This window comes from Oncorhynchus gorbuscha, linkage group LG08 (genome assembly GCF_021184085.1).
Source record: "Oncorhynchus gorbuscha isolate QuinsamMale2020 ecotype Even-year linkage group LG08, OgorEven_v1.0, whole genome shotgun sequence".
Lineage (NCBI taxonomy): Eukaryota > Metazoa > Chordata > Actinopteri > Salmoniformes > Salmonidae > Oncorhynchus > Oncorhynchus gorbuscha.
Genome location: NC_060180.1, coordinates 13,357,284 through 13,373,028, shown reverse-complemented (window position 1 = coordinate 13,373,028; position 15,745 = coordinate 13,357,284). Strand labels below are relative to the sequence as shown.

Below are 15,745 nucleotides of genomic sequence, written 5' to 3'. Positions count from 1 at the left end.
AAGCAATTGCCGTACCAGGCAGTGATGCAACAGGTCAGGTTGCTCTCGATGTTGCAGCTATTGAACCTTTTGAGGATCTCAAGACCCATGCCAAATCTTTTTAGTTTCCTGAGGGGGAATAAGCTTTGTCGTGCCCTCTTCACGACTGTCTTGGTGTGTTTGGACGATTCTAGTTTGTTGTTGATGTTGACACCAAGGAACTTGAAGCTCTCAACCTGCTTCACTACAGCATCGTCGATGAGAATGGGGGCGTGCTCGGTGCTCCTTTTCCTGTAGTCCACAATCATCTCTTTAGTCTTGGTTACATTGAGGGACAGGTTGTTATTCTGGCACCACCCGGCCAGGTCTCTGACCTCCTCCCTATAGGCTGTCTCGTTGTTGTCGTTGATCAGTCCTACCACTGTTGTGTTGTCTGCAAACTTAATGATGGTGTTGGAGTCGTGCCTGGCCATGCAGTTGTGGGTGAACAGGGAGTACATGAGGGGACTGAGCACGTACTCCTGGGGAGCTCCAGTGTTGAGGATCAACGTGGCAGATGTGTTGCTACCTACCCTCACCACCTGGGGGCTGTTCGTCAGAAAGTCCAGGATCCAGTTGCAGAGGGAGGTGTTTAGTCCCAGGTTCCTTATCTTAGTGATCAGCTTTGAGGGTACTATGGTGTTGAACGCTGAGCTGTAGTCAATGAATAACATTCTCATATAGGTGTTCCTTTTGTCCAGGTGGGAAAAGGCAGTGTGGAGTGCAATCGAGATTGCATCATCTGTGTATCTGTTTGGGCGGTATGCAAATTGGACTGAGTCTACGGTTTCTGGGATAATGGTGTTGATGTGAGCCATTACCAGCCTTTCAAAGCACTTCATGGCTACGGATGTGAGTGCTACAGATCTGTAGTCATTTAGGCAGGTTGCCTTTGTGTTCTTGGGCACAGGGACTATGGTGGTCTGCTTGGAACATGTTGGTATTACAGACTCAATCAGGGACATGTTGAAAATGTCAGTGAAGACACCTGCCAGTTGGTCAGCACATGCCCGGAGCACACGTCCTGGTAATCCGTCTGGCTCTGCAGCCTTGTATGTTGACCTGTTTAAAGGTCTTACGTCTGCTACGGAGAGTGTGATCACACAGTTGTCCAGAACAGCTGATGCTCTCATGCATGCCTCAGTGTTGCTTGCCTCGAAGCGAGCATAGAAGTGATTTAGCTCGTCTGGTATGCTCGTGTCACTGGGCAGCACACAGCTGTGCTTCCATTTGTAGTCTGTAATGGTTAGCAAGCCCTGCCACATCCGACGACCGTCGGAGCCGGTGTAGTATGATTCAATCTTAGTGTGAAAAAAGTAATATGAGAGCAAACTGAAGCACATATCAACTTTCCCACAGTAAAGTTTATGAAATGCTGTGCCATTATGTAGAATTTAAATTGTACAACCTTTTAACTTGCAGGGATGGGTACTCTCGAATCTTTTAATTATGAGTTACTCCGACTTTTTCTATTTCCTATTTCTATCATGTTAAATATTAGCCTCTATCAGTATTGTCTGTCAGTAGGCATAATAACACATATTCAACTGCCAATGTACTTTAGTTCCCTTCAGTTGGTATGGCCTACATTATCATTCCATATAATTCCATTGTTTAGTTTACCTTAATTTGCTTCCTCTGTGCAGTATTCTCCCTATTATAATTCTATGTACACTTATCTTCCAACATTACAGTGGGTTAAAGAACTGAGTGTGGCAATTTTCGGAATGGATCAAAACATCGTTTTTTTTCTTTCATGCCAAAGGCTCTCCAAGCCTGTTTTTTTATGATTCATAAATACTTTCCTAACCCTAAATAATCTACAAGATCAGAGTATTTTTAAAGCTACCAATTGGTGCTGAAACAAAGACTCATATGCATATACTGTAGATAGCTTTCTTTCATTGATTGCTAATATTCCGAACCTGTTCTCTCAATATATTCTATTAAACCTATCGACAAAATTCTAATGAAAAGGTACACTGTATTTAAAGGCTTAAGATAAATGTACTGAAAACCACATTGAATTCACATCTCTTGTCCAGCGAGTGGGAGGGTTTTCAGCGATTGAATTACATTTATTCAGCGTGCGGAATGGAATCACGTCTGCAAAGTCCTTCACACATCTTCATGTTAGTCTGAATTCCAACTACTGAGAAGTGACAAGGAAAGGAGTGTGTAGGAAAGGCGTCATTTCCGAAGTCTGAATCAGGCCCCATGTGTTTAGTTCTTAGTTGGACCACAAGGGTTCAAAAGGGTTCTCCCCATAGGAGAACCCTTTTTGGTTTCAGGTAGAACCCTCTGTGGAAAAGGTTATACTTGGAACTCAAAAGGGTTATTCAAAGGGTTCTCCTATGGAGACAGCTGAAGAACCCTTTTGGGTTCTAGATGACTCATTGTCAGACAGTTAATGTACGTGTGCAGGCACATAATGTACAGTATGTGTATGACAGTAGACTATCTATTTTTAATATCTCCACATGTTTACCGTTTCCAACACAAGGACACACAAGGCATGCCAAAGTTATGTCAGAGAGTGTCTCCTCAGTGATTTTGCTAACATTTGGGATGCAAACATTTGATCCAGCTCCTCTCCAGCTCCAGACAGCCTAAGAAAACAGAGTGCAGCTCTGTGCCAAGCTACATGAAGGCCCCTGGCAAAGTAAAGAGAGGCTCCGGACCACTGGCCTCAATGGCCTCTCTTAAAGCAAACACATTCAATTACACTGGTGCATGATGTCATTTGAATCTGTTTTCTGAAGTTGTCGATTATGCAAGTTGTTTGAGCTGGCACACGATTCAGGTCAAATCTTGCTGTACCGTGGGCCCGTTATGTGCTTTCTTAATGAACTAATTTAGTCACAGAATGGCATATATGGCCTGCAGAAACACGTTTGAGATGTATTGATATTTTACAAGAGGTAAGAGAATAAACATGTTGACTTTAGGATGTTGAGAACAACCTTTTCATGCATTTAATTTCAATACACACCTAAAGGAACAGCAACATAATGCATAGCTCTAGTGAGTGATTGGGGCTTGCTAGCTTTACATTGGCAAGCTGTGTTGGTGTACAGTTAGAGACTGAAAATTGTCTGTGATTATGCTTGGTGGATCATGTACAGTATGCTGTACAGGAGTATTTTCTCCCTGCCTTCTCGTCTCTGCCTCTCACTTGCCACTCTTCCTTTCAGCGCTCGGTTTTCTTTCTTTCTCTCTCCCTCTCCCCTTCCTCTCTTGGCACTTTAAATTCATCAGTAGGGTTATCACGAAACAATAGTCTAGGGATTGAATTGGGATTGGGCTTTTCCGTGTATGTTCACACAGCTCAGGGAATATGTTTCATGTGACTTAGGGGACACTTTCAAAGACTTAGTGAGTGTGTATTCAGTGGAGCCAATGCATTTGCTGCACCACAGCCTTGCAGCAAGGGACCTGAACTACAGTAATACCGCAGAGGGAATACAACCCCACTGACACTGCAACCCAATCCCTCTGCCCGTAGGATGGGGGAAAGGAAGAGCAGCTTCCTTATGGAAAAACTCATAAAGCAGCAACAGTGTGGACAGGCAGGCAGACCCGTGTGTGTTGGGGAGTGCTTGATACAAGAATCAGGGTTCTTTTCTTGGAGAGGTCAGTGAGTTTGTATAGCAGACATATGGGAATTATAGGGAGATGGACACAGTGTGTCTAATAGAGGGATGGAATGCCAGGGGTGGAATGTCTCTTTGACAGGAGGTTACTGAGCTGGCCCATGGACAGCATGACAAGCGCATTGTTTCATTATATTTTTTACATTTGAGTCATTTAATAGATGCCCTTATCCAGAGTGACATACAGGAGCAAATAGGGTTAAGTGCCTTGCTCAAAGGCACATCGATAGATTTTTTCCCCCGTCAGCTCGGGGAGTCGAACCAGTGACCTTACGGTTAGCCTACAGTCCCAATTCTTTTAACCACTGAGCTACCTGCCGTATGAGCTTATGAGTGGTTTTGTGCGTTGCTATATGTTGCATAGACGTAACGAGACAAGTCGAGAGAAGATGTGGCACTACAGAACCATTTAGGATAACTATACTACCCCCATCCTCCTCCACTCTTTCGTCTGGTTCCCCCACCTCTGAGGAGGTGAAGTTGAAGGCTATAGGAGCACAGCCAGACAGCCAGACAGCCAGGCCAGAAGAAGGTAACTGATAGGACAACAAGGACCACCTTGCAGGGAGCCGCAATAGACAGGCTGCATCTACACCCTGATAGGATAGGCTTTGCTTTGCCTCTGTAGAATTTAAGTTTTGATTTATTTCATCAATATGACATTGTTCAATTAAAAATAAGACCTGAAGCCTGATGCTTGAATACCCTAAACCTATGTATAGCTTGTATAGCTGTTTAAGAGCGTCTCCCCTGGTCCCCCTCTCTCTCCTCTCTCTCAGTCTGTAGTGAAGCATGCCTGCCTCGGGTCAGAACACTTCAATCAAAAAGCCATTATCTCGGTTTAACTGTGTGTGCGTGTGCGCGTGGGTACATAGGATATCTTTCATTTGTATTTATTTTACTCTGTCAATTTCTGGCAGACAGTAATTGTGGGTCGACTCAACATACTGTATGTATGCAGTTCTGTAAGGCTTATGCATATGGAACTGTGGGTCGACTCAACATACTGTATGTAGTTCTGTAAGGCTTATGCATATGGAACTGTGGGTCGACTCAACATACAGTCCTCCATCATTTCAGAACAGTAAAAACCGATAGTTATTAAAACTCCTTTTCAAAGGCATTCCAATGATATTCAGGATTTTGGAGGGAGTTGAGGTTCAAGTAGATGCTCTCATCCTTGGTCCATATGCTTTTCTATTTGTCCAGCGGTCGACTTCATCCCAGCAGTCGTTGACCTGATCTGAGCCCCAGCTCCTCAGACAGAGTGTCTCATTAAGAAATATCCTGTCACGGTCTACAGACGAGGCAACACTGCTATGGAAGAACCACACACTGACTACATCTGCTTTGTGATTTTCCCAAATCAGCAAGAAAGATTTCGTCATCAACTGGCCAAAACCCCATTCTCCTTCATTTCCAATGCAATGATGTGTCTGTGGAAACAAATCAGTCTGTATGTGTCAAGAGGACGTGCCAAGTATCATCATAACATTGCACAATGAAGAGGTCAAGTGGTAAAGATGACCTCTTTAGATACTTCAGATTGATCTCAGGTCTAGATACCGGAGCAGGCCCGCAGACCGATGTACTCATATCTTAAACATTTGAACCAGGGACATATGCCATCATACTATCCCCATATCTTGGGGCAAATTACAGCCATGCTGAGAATATGGATGCTATCATGGAATTTCCCTTCTTACACAGGAAAGAAATGGGGTATTCTCAACATATAATTAAGTAGGATTACAGTATGCCAAGACTGTGCTCATTCTACTCTTGTGTTGGTTTAACTGTGCCTCAAGCAGGAAGTTTTTTTTTTATCACAACCCATCTGCTAGGCTTATGGACGTCTCTTTCCCATGTAATATAATTGAACTAAACAACCTTTGCAAACTACAGCAAGGTTTTGGATTGTATGACAACCTCTATGGTGCTTTCTTTCTTTATTTTAAACGTAATTACTTGAGGGGTGTGGAAAGATGAAGGAGATGAAACATGATTATCTTATCTTTAAAAAGCCAAATGTCTATGATAATCTTCAGAGAAGACTTACTGTAATTCACAGCCTGGAAAAATACTTGTATGCCTTCTCAGTATGATGTAATTACATGGTCAGTCATCAACATTTTCTGACTTATCTTCTTACAGAAGAGTCAAAGGCACTTACAGACAGAGACAGAAGCACGGGGAAGACTCTGTCTGTGTCACAAATGGACTGTCATCTTTTCCATTTCTCTTTGGGACCAGTTTCATATACTGGGATTATTCTTGCATTGCTGTTACATCATTTCGTTGTGTTTGTGTTTGTGGTTGTTTTTTAGTTCATTTTTTTATCCCAACATCCTGTCTCTGATGTGTTTCTAGCCCAGGACAACCCAAACAGTCTGAGACACAAATACAACTTTATCGCTGACGTGGTGGAGAGGATCGCCCCAGCCGTGGTTCACATTGAACTCTATCGCAAGTAAGAGCGGCACCTGTGTGTGTGTGTGTACTTGTTTTCCTACATTATCAGGACCCCAATGTCCTAACACTTCACCTTAATGTCCTGAAAAGGTAGGAAAACAATAACTTTTTTCAGGTCCTGAATTTGTTCAAATGCAATTTTAAATTGAAGGGTTAGATTTAAGGTTTTGGGATTAGGGTTAGGTTTAGGGTTAGGGAAAATATCATTTTTAATGGTGAAACTTTTACACTCCAAAACGTCCAGAAATTTCACGAAAACACAGCTGTGTGTGTGTGTATGTGTATGTGTTCGTCCTTGAATATCTGTAGACACATACCAGAGTTTAATTTACAACCCACCTGGATGTGAGACCACACTAGTTGGTAAAACATTTAAGTTAAAACCCTCCCTTTTAACATACTTCTCCTTCTGCCTTGCATCCTCTTTCCCTGTCTTCATCTCTCCATCCACCTTCCCCTCCCTATTTCTATGAATCACTCCCTTTCTCTCTATAAATGTATCTCTCTCTCTCTCTTTCTCTCCCTTTCTGCATATCTTTCTCCCTCTCTCCCTCTCTCTCAGGATGACATATTCTAAGCGGGAGGTGGCAGTGTCCAGTGGCTCAGGGTTTGTGGTGTCAGAGGATGGACAGATTGTGACCAACGCCCATGTTGTGGCCAATAAACATCGAGTAAAGGTGGAGCTGAAGAGTGGCGCCACCTACGACGCCAATATCAAAGACATGGATGAGAAGTCCGACATCGCACTCCTCAAGATCGACTCACCGGTAAGAGGAGACACCAGAGGTCACAGACATAGCTCAACATTTCAGAATTTAGTACAAATGACTTTATTCGATCAACTTAACCCATTAATAGACTGTCATAGGGAAGAATTTTACACTTAGAAACAGTTGCAAAAATGTGGTAGTTCGCCTGTGTTGTGTGGTACCCATTACATAACAAAGATCAAGTTTCAGGTTGTCAATGTAAATTGTCCCGTGGCGATTTTTATGAATTGTTCAGCAGTCTAATGGCTTGGGGGTAGAAACTGTTGTGGAGTCTTTTGGTCCTAGACTTAACGCTTTGGTACCGCTTACCATGCGATAGCAGAGAAAACAGTCTATAACTTGGATGACTGGAGAGTCTGACAATTTTATTGGCTTTCCTCTGACACCGCCTATTATATAGGTCCTGGATGGCAGGAAACTTGGCCCCAGTGATGTACTGGGCCGTTCGCACTAACATTTGTAGTGCCTTACGATCAGCTCCTTTGTCTTGCTCACATTGATGGAGAGGTTGTTGTCCTGGCACCACACTGCCAGTTCTCTGACCTCCTCCCTATAGGCTGTCTCATCGTTTCCGGTGATCAGGCCTACCACTGTTGTGTCGTCAGCAAACATAATAATGGTGTTGGAGTTGTGTACGGCCACGCAGTCGTGGGTGAACAAGGAATGCAAGAGGGGACTAAGTACACACCCCTGAGGGGCCCCAGTGTTAAAGATCAGCGTGGCAGACGTGTTGTTGCCTACTCTTACCACCTGGGGGCGGCCCGCGAGGAAGTCCAGGATCCAGATGCAGAGAGAGGTGTTTAGTCCCAGAGTCCTTAGCTTAGTGATGAGCTTCGTGGGCACTATGGTGTTGAATGCTGAGCTGTAGTCGATGAACAGATGTACAGGTGAGAAAGGGAGGTGTGGAGTGCGATTGCGATTGCATCATCTGTGGATCTGTTGGGGCGGTATGCGAATTGGAGTGGGTCTAGAGTGTCCGGGAGGATACTGTTGATGTGAGCCATGACCAGCCTTTCACAAAGAACTTCATGGCTACTGACGTATGTGCCACGGGGCGGTAATCATTTAGGTAGGTTACATGTTGAGAACAAGTTCTCATTTACATTACATTTACATTACATTACATTTAAGTCATTTAGCAGACGCTCTTATCCAGAGCGACTTACAAATTGGTGCATTCACCTTATGACATCCAGTGGAACAGCCACTTTACAATAGTGCATCTACATATTTTAAGGGGGGTGAGAAGGATTACTTTATCCTATCCTAGGTATTCCTTAAAGAGGTGGGGTTTCAGGTGTCTCCGGAAGGTGGTGATTGACTCCGCTGTCCTGGCGTCGTGAGGGAGTTTGTTCCACCATTGGGGAGCCAGAGCAGCGAACAGTTTTGACTGGGCTGAGCGGGAACTGTACTTCCTCAATGGTAGGGAGGCGAGCAGGCCAGAGGTGGATGAACGCAGTGCCCTTATTTGGGTGTAGGGCCTGATCAGAGCCTGGAGGTACTGAGGTGCCGTTCCCCTCACAGCTCCGTAGGCAAGCACCATGGTCTTGTAGCGGATGCGAGCTTCAACTGGAAGCCAGTGGAGAGAGCGGAGGAGCGGGGTGACGTGAGAGAACTTGGGAAGGTTGAACACCAGACGGGCTGCGGCGTTCTGGATGAGTTGTAGGGGTTTAATGGCACAGGCAGGGAGCCCAGCCAACAGCGAGTTGCAGTAATCCAGACGGGAGATGACAAGTGCCTGGATTAGGACCTGTGCCGCTTCCTGTGTGAGGCAGGGTCGTACTCTGCGGATGTTGTAGAGCATGAACCTACAGGAACGGGCCACCGCCTTGATGTTAGTTGAGAACGACAGGGTGTTGTCCAGGATCACGCCAAGATTCTTAGCGCTCTGGGAGGAGGACACAATGGAGTTGTCAACCGTGATGGCGAGATCATGGAACGGGCAGTCCTTCCCCGGGAGGAAGAGCAGCTCCGTCTTGCCGAAGTTCAGCTTGAGGTGGTGATCCGTCATCCACACTGATATGCCTGCCAGACATGCAGAGATGCGATTCGCCACCTGGTCATCAGAAGGGGGAAAGGAGAAGATTAATTGTGTGTCGTCTGCATAGCAATGATAGGAGAGACCATGTGAGGTTATGACAGAGCCAAGTGACTTGGTGTATAGCGAGAATAGGAGAGGGCCTAGAACAGAGCCCTGGGGGACACCAGTGGTGAGAGCGCATGGTGAGGAGACAGATTCTCGCCACGCCACCTGGTAGGAGCGACCTGTCAGGTAGGACGCAATCCAAGCGTGGGCCACGCCGGAGATGCCCAACTCGGAGAGGGTGGAGAGGAGTATCTGATGGTTCACAGTATCGAAGGCAGCCGATAGGTCTAGAAGGATGAGAGCAGAGGAGAGAGAGTTAGCTTTAGCGGTGCGGAGCGCCTCCGTGATACAGAGAAGAGCAGTCTCAGTTGAATGACTAGTCTTGAAACCTGACTGATTTGGATCAAGAAGGTCATTCTGAGAGAGATAGCGGGAGAGCTGACCAAGGACGGCACGTTCAAGAGTTTTGGAGAGAAAAGAAAGAAGGGATACTGGTCTGTAGTTGTTGACATCGGAGGGATCGAGTGTAGGTTTTTTCAGAAGGGGTGCAACTCTCGCTCTCTTGAAGACGGAAGGGACGTAGCCAGCGGTCACGGATAAGTTGATGAGCGAGGTGAGGTAAGGGAGAAGGTCTCCGGAAATGGTCTGGAGAAGAGAGGAGGGGATAGGGTCAAGCGGGCAGGTTGTTGGGCGGCCGGCCGTCACAAGACGCAAGATTTCATCTGGAGAGAGAGGGGAGAAAGAGGTCAGAGCACAGGGTAGGGCACTGTGAGCAGAACCAGCGGTGTCGTTGGACTTAGCAAACGAGGATCGGATGTCGTCGACCTTCTTTTCAAAATGGTTGACGAAGTCATCTGCAGAGAGGGAGGAGGGGGAGGGGGAGGAGGATTCAGGAGGGAGGAGAAGGTGGCAAAGAGCTTCCTAGGGTTAGAGGCAGATGCTTGGAATTTAGAGTGGTAGAAAGTGGCTTTAGCAGCAGAGACAGAGGAGGAAAATGTAGAGAGGAGGGAGTGAAAGGATGCCAGGTCCGCAGGGAGGCGAGTTTTCCTCCATTTCCGCTCGGCTGCCCGGAGCCCTGTTCTGTGAGCTCGCAATGAGTCGTCAAGCCACGGAGCGGGAGGGGAGGACCGAGCCGGCCTGGAAGATAGGGGACATAGAGAGTCAAAGGATGCAGAAAGGGAAGAGAGGAGGGTTGAGGAGGCAGAATCAGGAGATAGGTTGGAGAAGGTTTGAGCAGAGGGAAGAGATGATAGAATGGAAGAGGAGAGAGTAGCGGGGGAGAGAGAGCGAAGGTTGGGACGGCGCGATACCATCCGAGTAGGGGCAGTGTGGGAAGTGTTGGATGAGAGCGAGAGGGAAAAGGATACAAGGTAGTGGTCGGAGACTTGGAGGGGAGTTGCAATGAGGTTAGTGGAAAAACAGCATCTAGTAAAGATGAGGTCGAGCGTATTGCCTGCCTTGTGAGTAGGGGGGGAAGGTGAGAGGGTGAGGTCAAAAGAGGAGAGGAGTGGAAAGAAGGAGGCAGAGAGGAATGAGTCAAAGGTAGACGTGGGGAGGTTAAAGTCGCCCAGAACTGTGAGAGGTGAGCCATCCTCAGGAAAGGAGCTTATCAAGGCATCAAGCTCATTGATGAACTCTCCGAGGGGACCTGGAGGGCGATAAATGATAAGGATGTTAAGCTTGAAAGGGCTGGTAACTGTGACAGCATGAAATTCAAAGGAGGCGATAGACAGATGGGTAAGGGGAGAAAGAGAGAATGACCACTTGGGAGAGATAAGGATCCCGATGCCACCACCCCGCTGACCAGAAGCTCTCGGGGTGTGCGAGAACACGTGGGCGGACGAAGAGAGAGCAGTAGGAGTAGCAGTGTTATCTGTGGTGATCCATGTTTCTGTCAGTGCCAAGAAGTCGAGGGACTGGAGGGAGGCATAGGCTGAGATGAACTCTGCCTTGTTGGCTGCAGATCGGCAGTTCCAGAGGCTACCGGAGACCTGGAACTCCACGTGGGTCGTGCGCGCTGGGATCACCAGATTAGGGTGGCAGCGGCCACGCGGTGTGGAGCGTTTGTATGGTCTGTGCAGAGAGGAGAGAACAGGGATAGACAGACACATAGTTGACAGGCTACAGAAGAGGCTACGCTAATGCAAGGAGATTGGAATGACAAGTGGACTACACGTCTCAAATGTTCAGAAAGTTAAGCTTACGTAGCAAGAATCTTATTGACTAAAATGATTAAAATGATACAGTACTGCTGAAGTAGGCTAGCTGGCAGTGGCTGCGTTGTTGACTTTGTAGGCTAGCTGGCAGTGGCTGCGTTGTTGACACTACACTAATCAAGTTGTTCCGTTGAGTGTAATAGTTTCTACAGTGCTGCTATTCGGGGGCTAGCTGGCTAGCTAGCAGTGTTGATTACGTTACGTTGCGTTAAAAGAACGACAACAATTATCTTTGATACACAGACGGCTATGTAGCTAGTTATGTAGCTAGCTACGACCAAACAAATCAAACCGTTGTGCTGTAATGAAATGAAATGAAAAATGTGATACTACCTGTGGAGCGAAGCGGAATGCGACCGGGTTGTTGAGTGCGGAAGTTCTATTCAGTAGACGTTGGCTAGCTGTTGGCTAGCTAGCAGTGTCTCCTACGTTAAGGACGACAAATAGCTGGCTAGCTAACCTCAGTAAATTAAGATGATCACTCTAAGACTACACGCTCTAAACTACACAATTATTTTGGATACGAAGACAGCAAAGACAACTATGTAGCTAGCTAACACTACACTAATCAAGTCGTTCAGTTGAGTGTAATAGTTTTTACAGTGCTGCTATTCGGTAGACGGTGGACGTATGCTAGCTGGCTAGCTGCTGGGCAGATAGCAGTGTAGACTACGTTAGGACGACGAAATACAAGTTGCAATAGAAGTGCTGACTGTTTCACTATGTTGTCCTCTTTCTTTTCCTTTTTCTTCTGTCCTTCTTTTGTCCTTATTTTGTCTTCCTTTCTTCTGTTAACTAGATATTTTTTGTTGTTATTCTTTATTTACAACTGCAACCTGTCCAAGATAAAGCAGAGCAGTGCGACAAAAACAACAACACAGAGTTACACATGGGATAAACAAACGTACAGTCAATAACACAATAGAAAAATCTGAATACAGCCTGTGCAAATGAAGTAAGGAGGTAAGGCAATAAATAGTCAAATAGTGGGGAAGCAATTACAATTTAGGAATTTACACTGGAGTGATATATGTGCAGATGAGGATGTGCAAGTAGAAATACTGGTGTGCAAAAGAGCAGAAAAACACAAACAAATATGGGGATGAGGTAGGTAGTTGGTTGGATGGGTTATTTACAGATGGGCTGTGTACAGCTGCAGCAATCGGTAAGCTGTTCTGACAGCTAACTCTTAAAGTTAGTGAGAGAGATATAAGTCTCCAACTTCAGTGATTTTTCGCCGAAGTCAAGGATTGGTAAGATAGTCAGTTTTACCAGGGTATGTTTGGCAGCGTGAGTAAAGAAGGCTTTGTTCCGAAATGTAACTTTGGATTGGAGATGCTTAATGTGAGCCTGGAAGGAGAGTTTACATCCTAGCCAGACACCGAGGTACAGTTGAAGTCGGAAGTTTACATACGCTGTCATTAAAACTATTCAACCATTCCACAAATTTCTTGTTAACAAACTGTAGTTTTTGCGAGTCGGTTAGGACATCTACTTTGTGCATGACACAAGTCGTTTTTCCAACAATTGTTTACAGACAGATTATTTCAATTAAAATTCACTATATCACAATTCCAGTGGGTCAGAAGTTTACATACACTAAGTTGACTGTGCTGTTAAACAGCTTGGAAAATTCCAGAAAATGACATCATGGCTTTAGAAGCTTCTGATAGGCTAATTGACACTATTTGAGTCAATTGGAGGTGTACCTGTGGATGTGTTTCAAGGCCTACCTTCAAACTCAGTGCCTCTTTGCTTGACATCATGGGAAAATCACAAGAAGTCAGCCAAGACCTCAGAAAAGAAAATTGTAGACCTCCACATGTCTGGTTCATCCTTGGGAGCAATTTACAAACACCTAAAGGTACCACATTCATCTGTACAAACAACAGTATGCAAGTATAAACACCATGGGACCACACAGTCGTCATACTGCCTGTTCAACATAACCTGAAAGGCAGCTCAGCAAGGAAGAGGAAACGGCTCCAAAACCACCATAAAACAGCCAGACTACGGTTTGCAACTACACATGGTGACAAAGATCATACATTTTGGAGAAATGTCCTCTGATCTGATGAAACAAAAATAGAACTGTTTGGGCACAATGACCATCTTTAAGTTTGGAGGAAAAAGGGGGAGGCTTGCAAGCCGAAGAACACCATCGCAACCGTGAAACACAGGGGTGGCAGCATCATGCTGTGGTGTGTATGTTAACTTCAGAGTTCAACTGTATTTATAGTTGTCCACATATTCTAAGTCAGAACCATCCCAATCAGTGATGCTAGTTTTTTGGGGCGGATGTGGGCAGCGATCGGTTGAAGAGCATGCATTTAGTTTATCTAGCATTTAAGTGCAGTTGGAGGCCACTGAAGGAGTGTTGTATGGCGTTGTAGCTTGTTTGGAGGTTTGTTAACACAGTGTCCAAAGAAGGGCCATATGTATACAGAATGGTGTCGTCTGCGTAGAGGTGGCTCAAAGAATCACCCGCAGCAAGAGCAACATCATTGATATATACAGAGAAAAGAGTCGGCCTGAGAAATGAACTCTGTGGCACCCCCATAGAGACTGCCAGAGGTCTGGATAACAGGCCCTCCGATTTGACACACTGAATTCTATCTGAGAAGTAGTTAGTGAACCAGGTGAGGCAGTCATTAGAGAAACCAAGGCTGTTGAGTCTGCTGATAAGAATACAGTGATTGACAGAGTTGAAAGCCTTGGCCAGGTCAATGAAGACGGCTGCACAGTACTGTCTTTTATCAATGGTGGTTATGATATTGTTTAGGACCAGTTGCTGTGGGGGGTGCAGAGTTGTTGGCCGGGGTTGGGATAGCCAGGTGGAAAGCATGTCCAGCCGTAGAGAAATGCTTCATGAAATTCTCGATTATTGTGGATTTATCAGTGGTGACAGTGTTTCCCAGTCTAAGTGCAATGGGCAGCTGGGAGGAGGTACTCTTATTCTCCATGGACTTTACAGTGTCCCAAAACTTTTTTAAATTAGTGCTGCAGGATGTAAATTTAGGTTTGAAAAAGCTAAGCTTTGCTTTCCTAAATGACTGTGTGCATTGGTTCCTGATTTCCCTGAAATGTTGCATATCGCGGGGACTATTCAAAGGTAGTGCAGTACGCCACAGGGTGTACTACACTAGCCTCGAATAGTCCCCACGATATGCAGGTTTTCAGGGAAATCAGGAATATGCAACTACAATGCCATTGGATGAATCCCGGAACATATTCCAGTCTGTGCTAGCAAAAATCCTGTAGTGTAGCATCCGTGTCATCTGACCACTTCCGTATTGAGCGAGTCACTGGTATTTCCTGCTTTAGTTTTTGCTTGTAAGCAAGAATCAGGAGGATATAATTATGGTCAGATTTGCCAAATGGAGGGCGGGGAGAGCTTTGTATGCATCTCTGTGTGTGGAGTAAAGGTGGTCTAGAATTTATTTCCCCCTGGTTGCACATGTGACATGCTGGTAAAATAAATGGTAAAACTGATTTAAGTTTGTCTGCATTAAAGTCCCCGGGCTGCTAGGAGCGCCACTTCTGGGTGAACATTTTTGTCTTTGCTTATGGCCTTAGAGTTTGTTGAGAGCGGTCTTAGTGCCAGCTCCACTTTGTGGTGGTAAATAGATGGCTATGAATAATACAGATGAGAACTCTCTTGGTAGATAGTGTGGTCGACAGCTTATCATAAGGTACTCTACCTCAGGTGAGCAACACCTCAATACTTATTTAATATTAGACAGCGCACCAGCTGTTATTGACAAAAAGACACACACCTCCACCCCTCGTCTTACCAGAGGCAGCGTCTCTGTTCTGCCGGTGCATAGAAAATCCTGCTAGCTCTATATTGTCCATTTCTTCGTTTAGCCACGTCTTGGTGAGACATAAGATGTTACAGTTTTTAATGTCCCGTTGGTAGGATAATCTAAATAGTAGGTCATCAATTTTATTTTCTAATGATTGCACATTAGCAAGGAGAATGGAAGGCAGTGGGAGTTTACTTGCTCGCTTCTGGCTTCTGCGTCCCCTTTCCGGGCATCTTTTCTTCACGCAAAAGGCGGGGACCTGGGCCTGTTCCAGTGAAAGCACGATATCCTTCTCGACTGACTCATTAAAGGAAAAAGTTTCTTTCAGTCTGCAGTGAGTAATCGATATTCTGATGTCCAGAAGTTATTTTCGGTCATAAGAGACGGTAGCAGCAACATTATGTACACTAAGTTTTTTTCAAAGTTAAACAAAACGCCACAAAAAATAACAAAATTGCACAATTGGTTGGGAGAATGTAGAACGTCAGCCATGTTCTTCGGCGCAGTCTTTATATGAAACAGTGGGTCAGTGCCAATACCATATTAACAATTTGCAGGTATACTGGAGTGGTAGGGGTAGATATAGGGGTAAGGTGGCTAGCCATCAGGGTATATGATAAACAGTTGCAGCAGCGTATACTATGATTATATGTGCATGTGTAGAGACAGTATGAATGTGTGTGCATGTTATGTGTGTGAGCAAATTAAGTGTGTGAGTGTCAAT

The 15,745-nt window shown here is 45.3% G+C and overlaps 1 protein-coding gene across 1 annotated transcript in view; it reads left to right on the top strand.

Moving 5' to 3' along the window:
• LOC124041220 (serine protease HTRA1A-like) overlaps nucleotides 1–15,745 on the top strand; it is a 36,489-nt gene that overhangs the window by 4,172 nt on the left and 16,572 nt on the right. Inside the window, exons 2-3 of the mRNA XM_046358556.1 lie at nucleotides 6,042–6,141; nucleotides 6,706–6,910. Coding sequence (XP_046214512.1) covers nucleotides 6,042–6,141; nucleotides 6,706–6,910 — 305 coding nt within the window. The remainder of the gene's footprint in view (nucleotides 1–6,041; nucleotides 6,142–6,705; nucleotides 6,911–15,745) is intronic.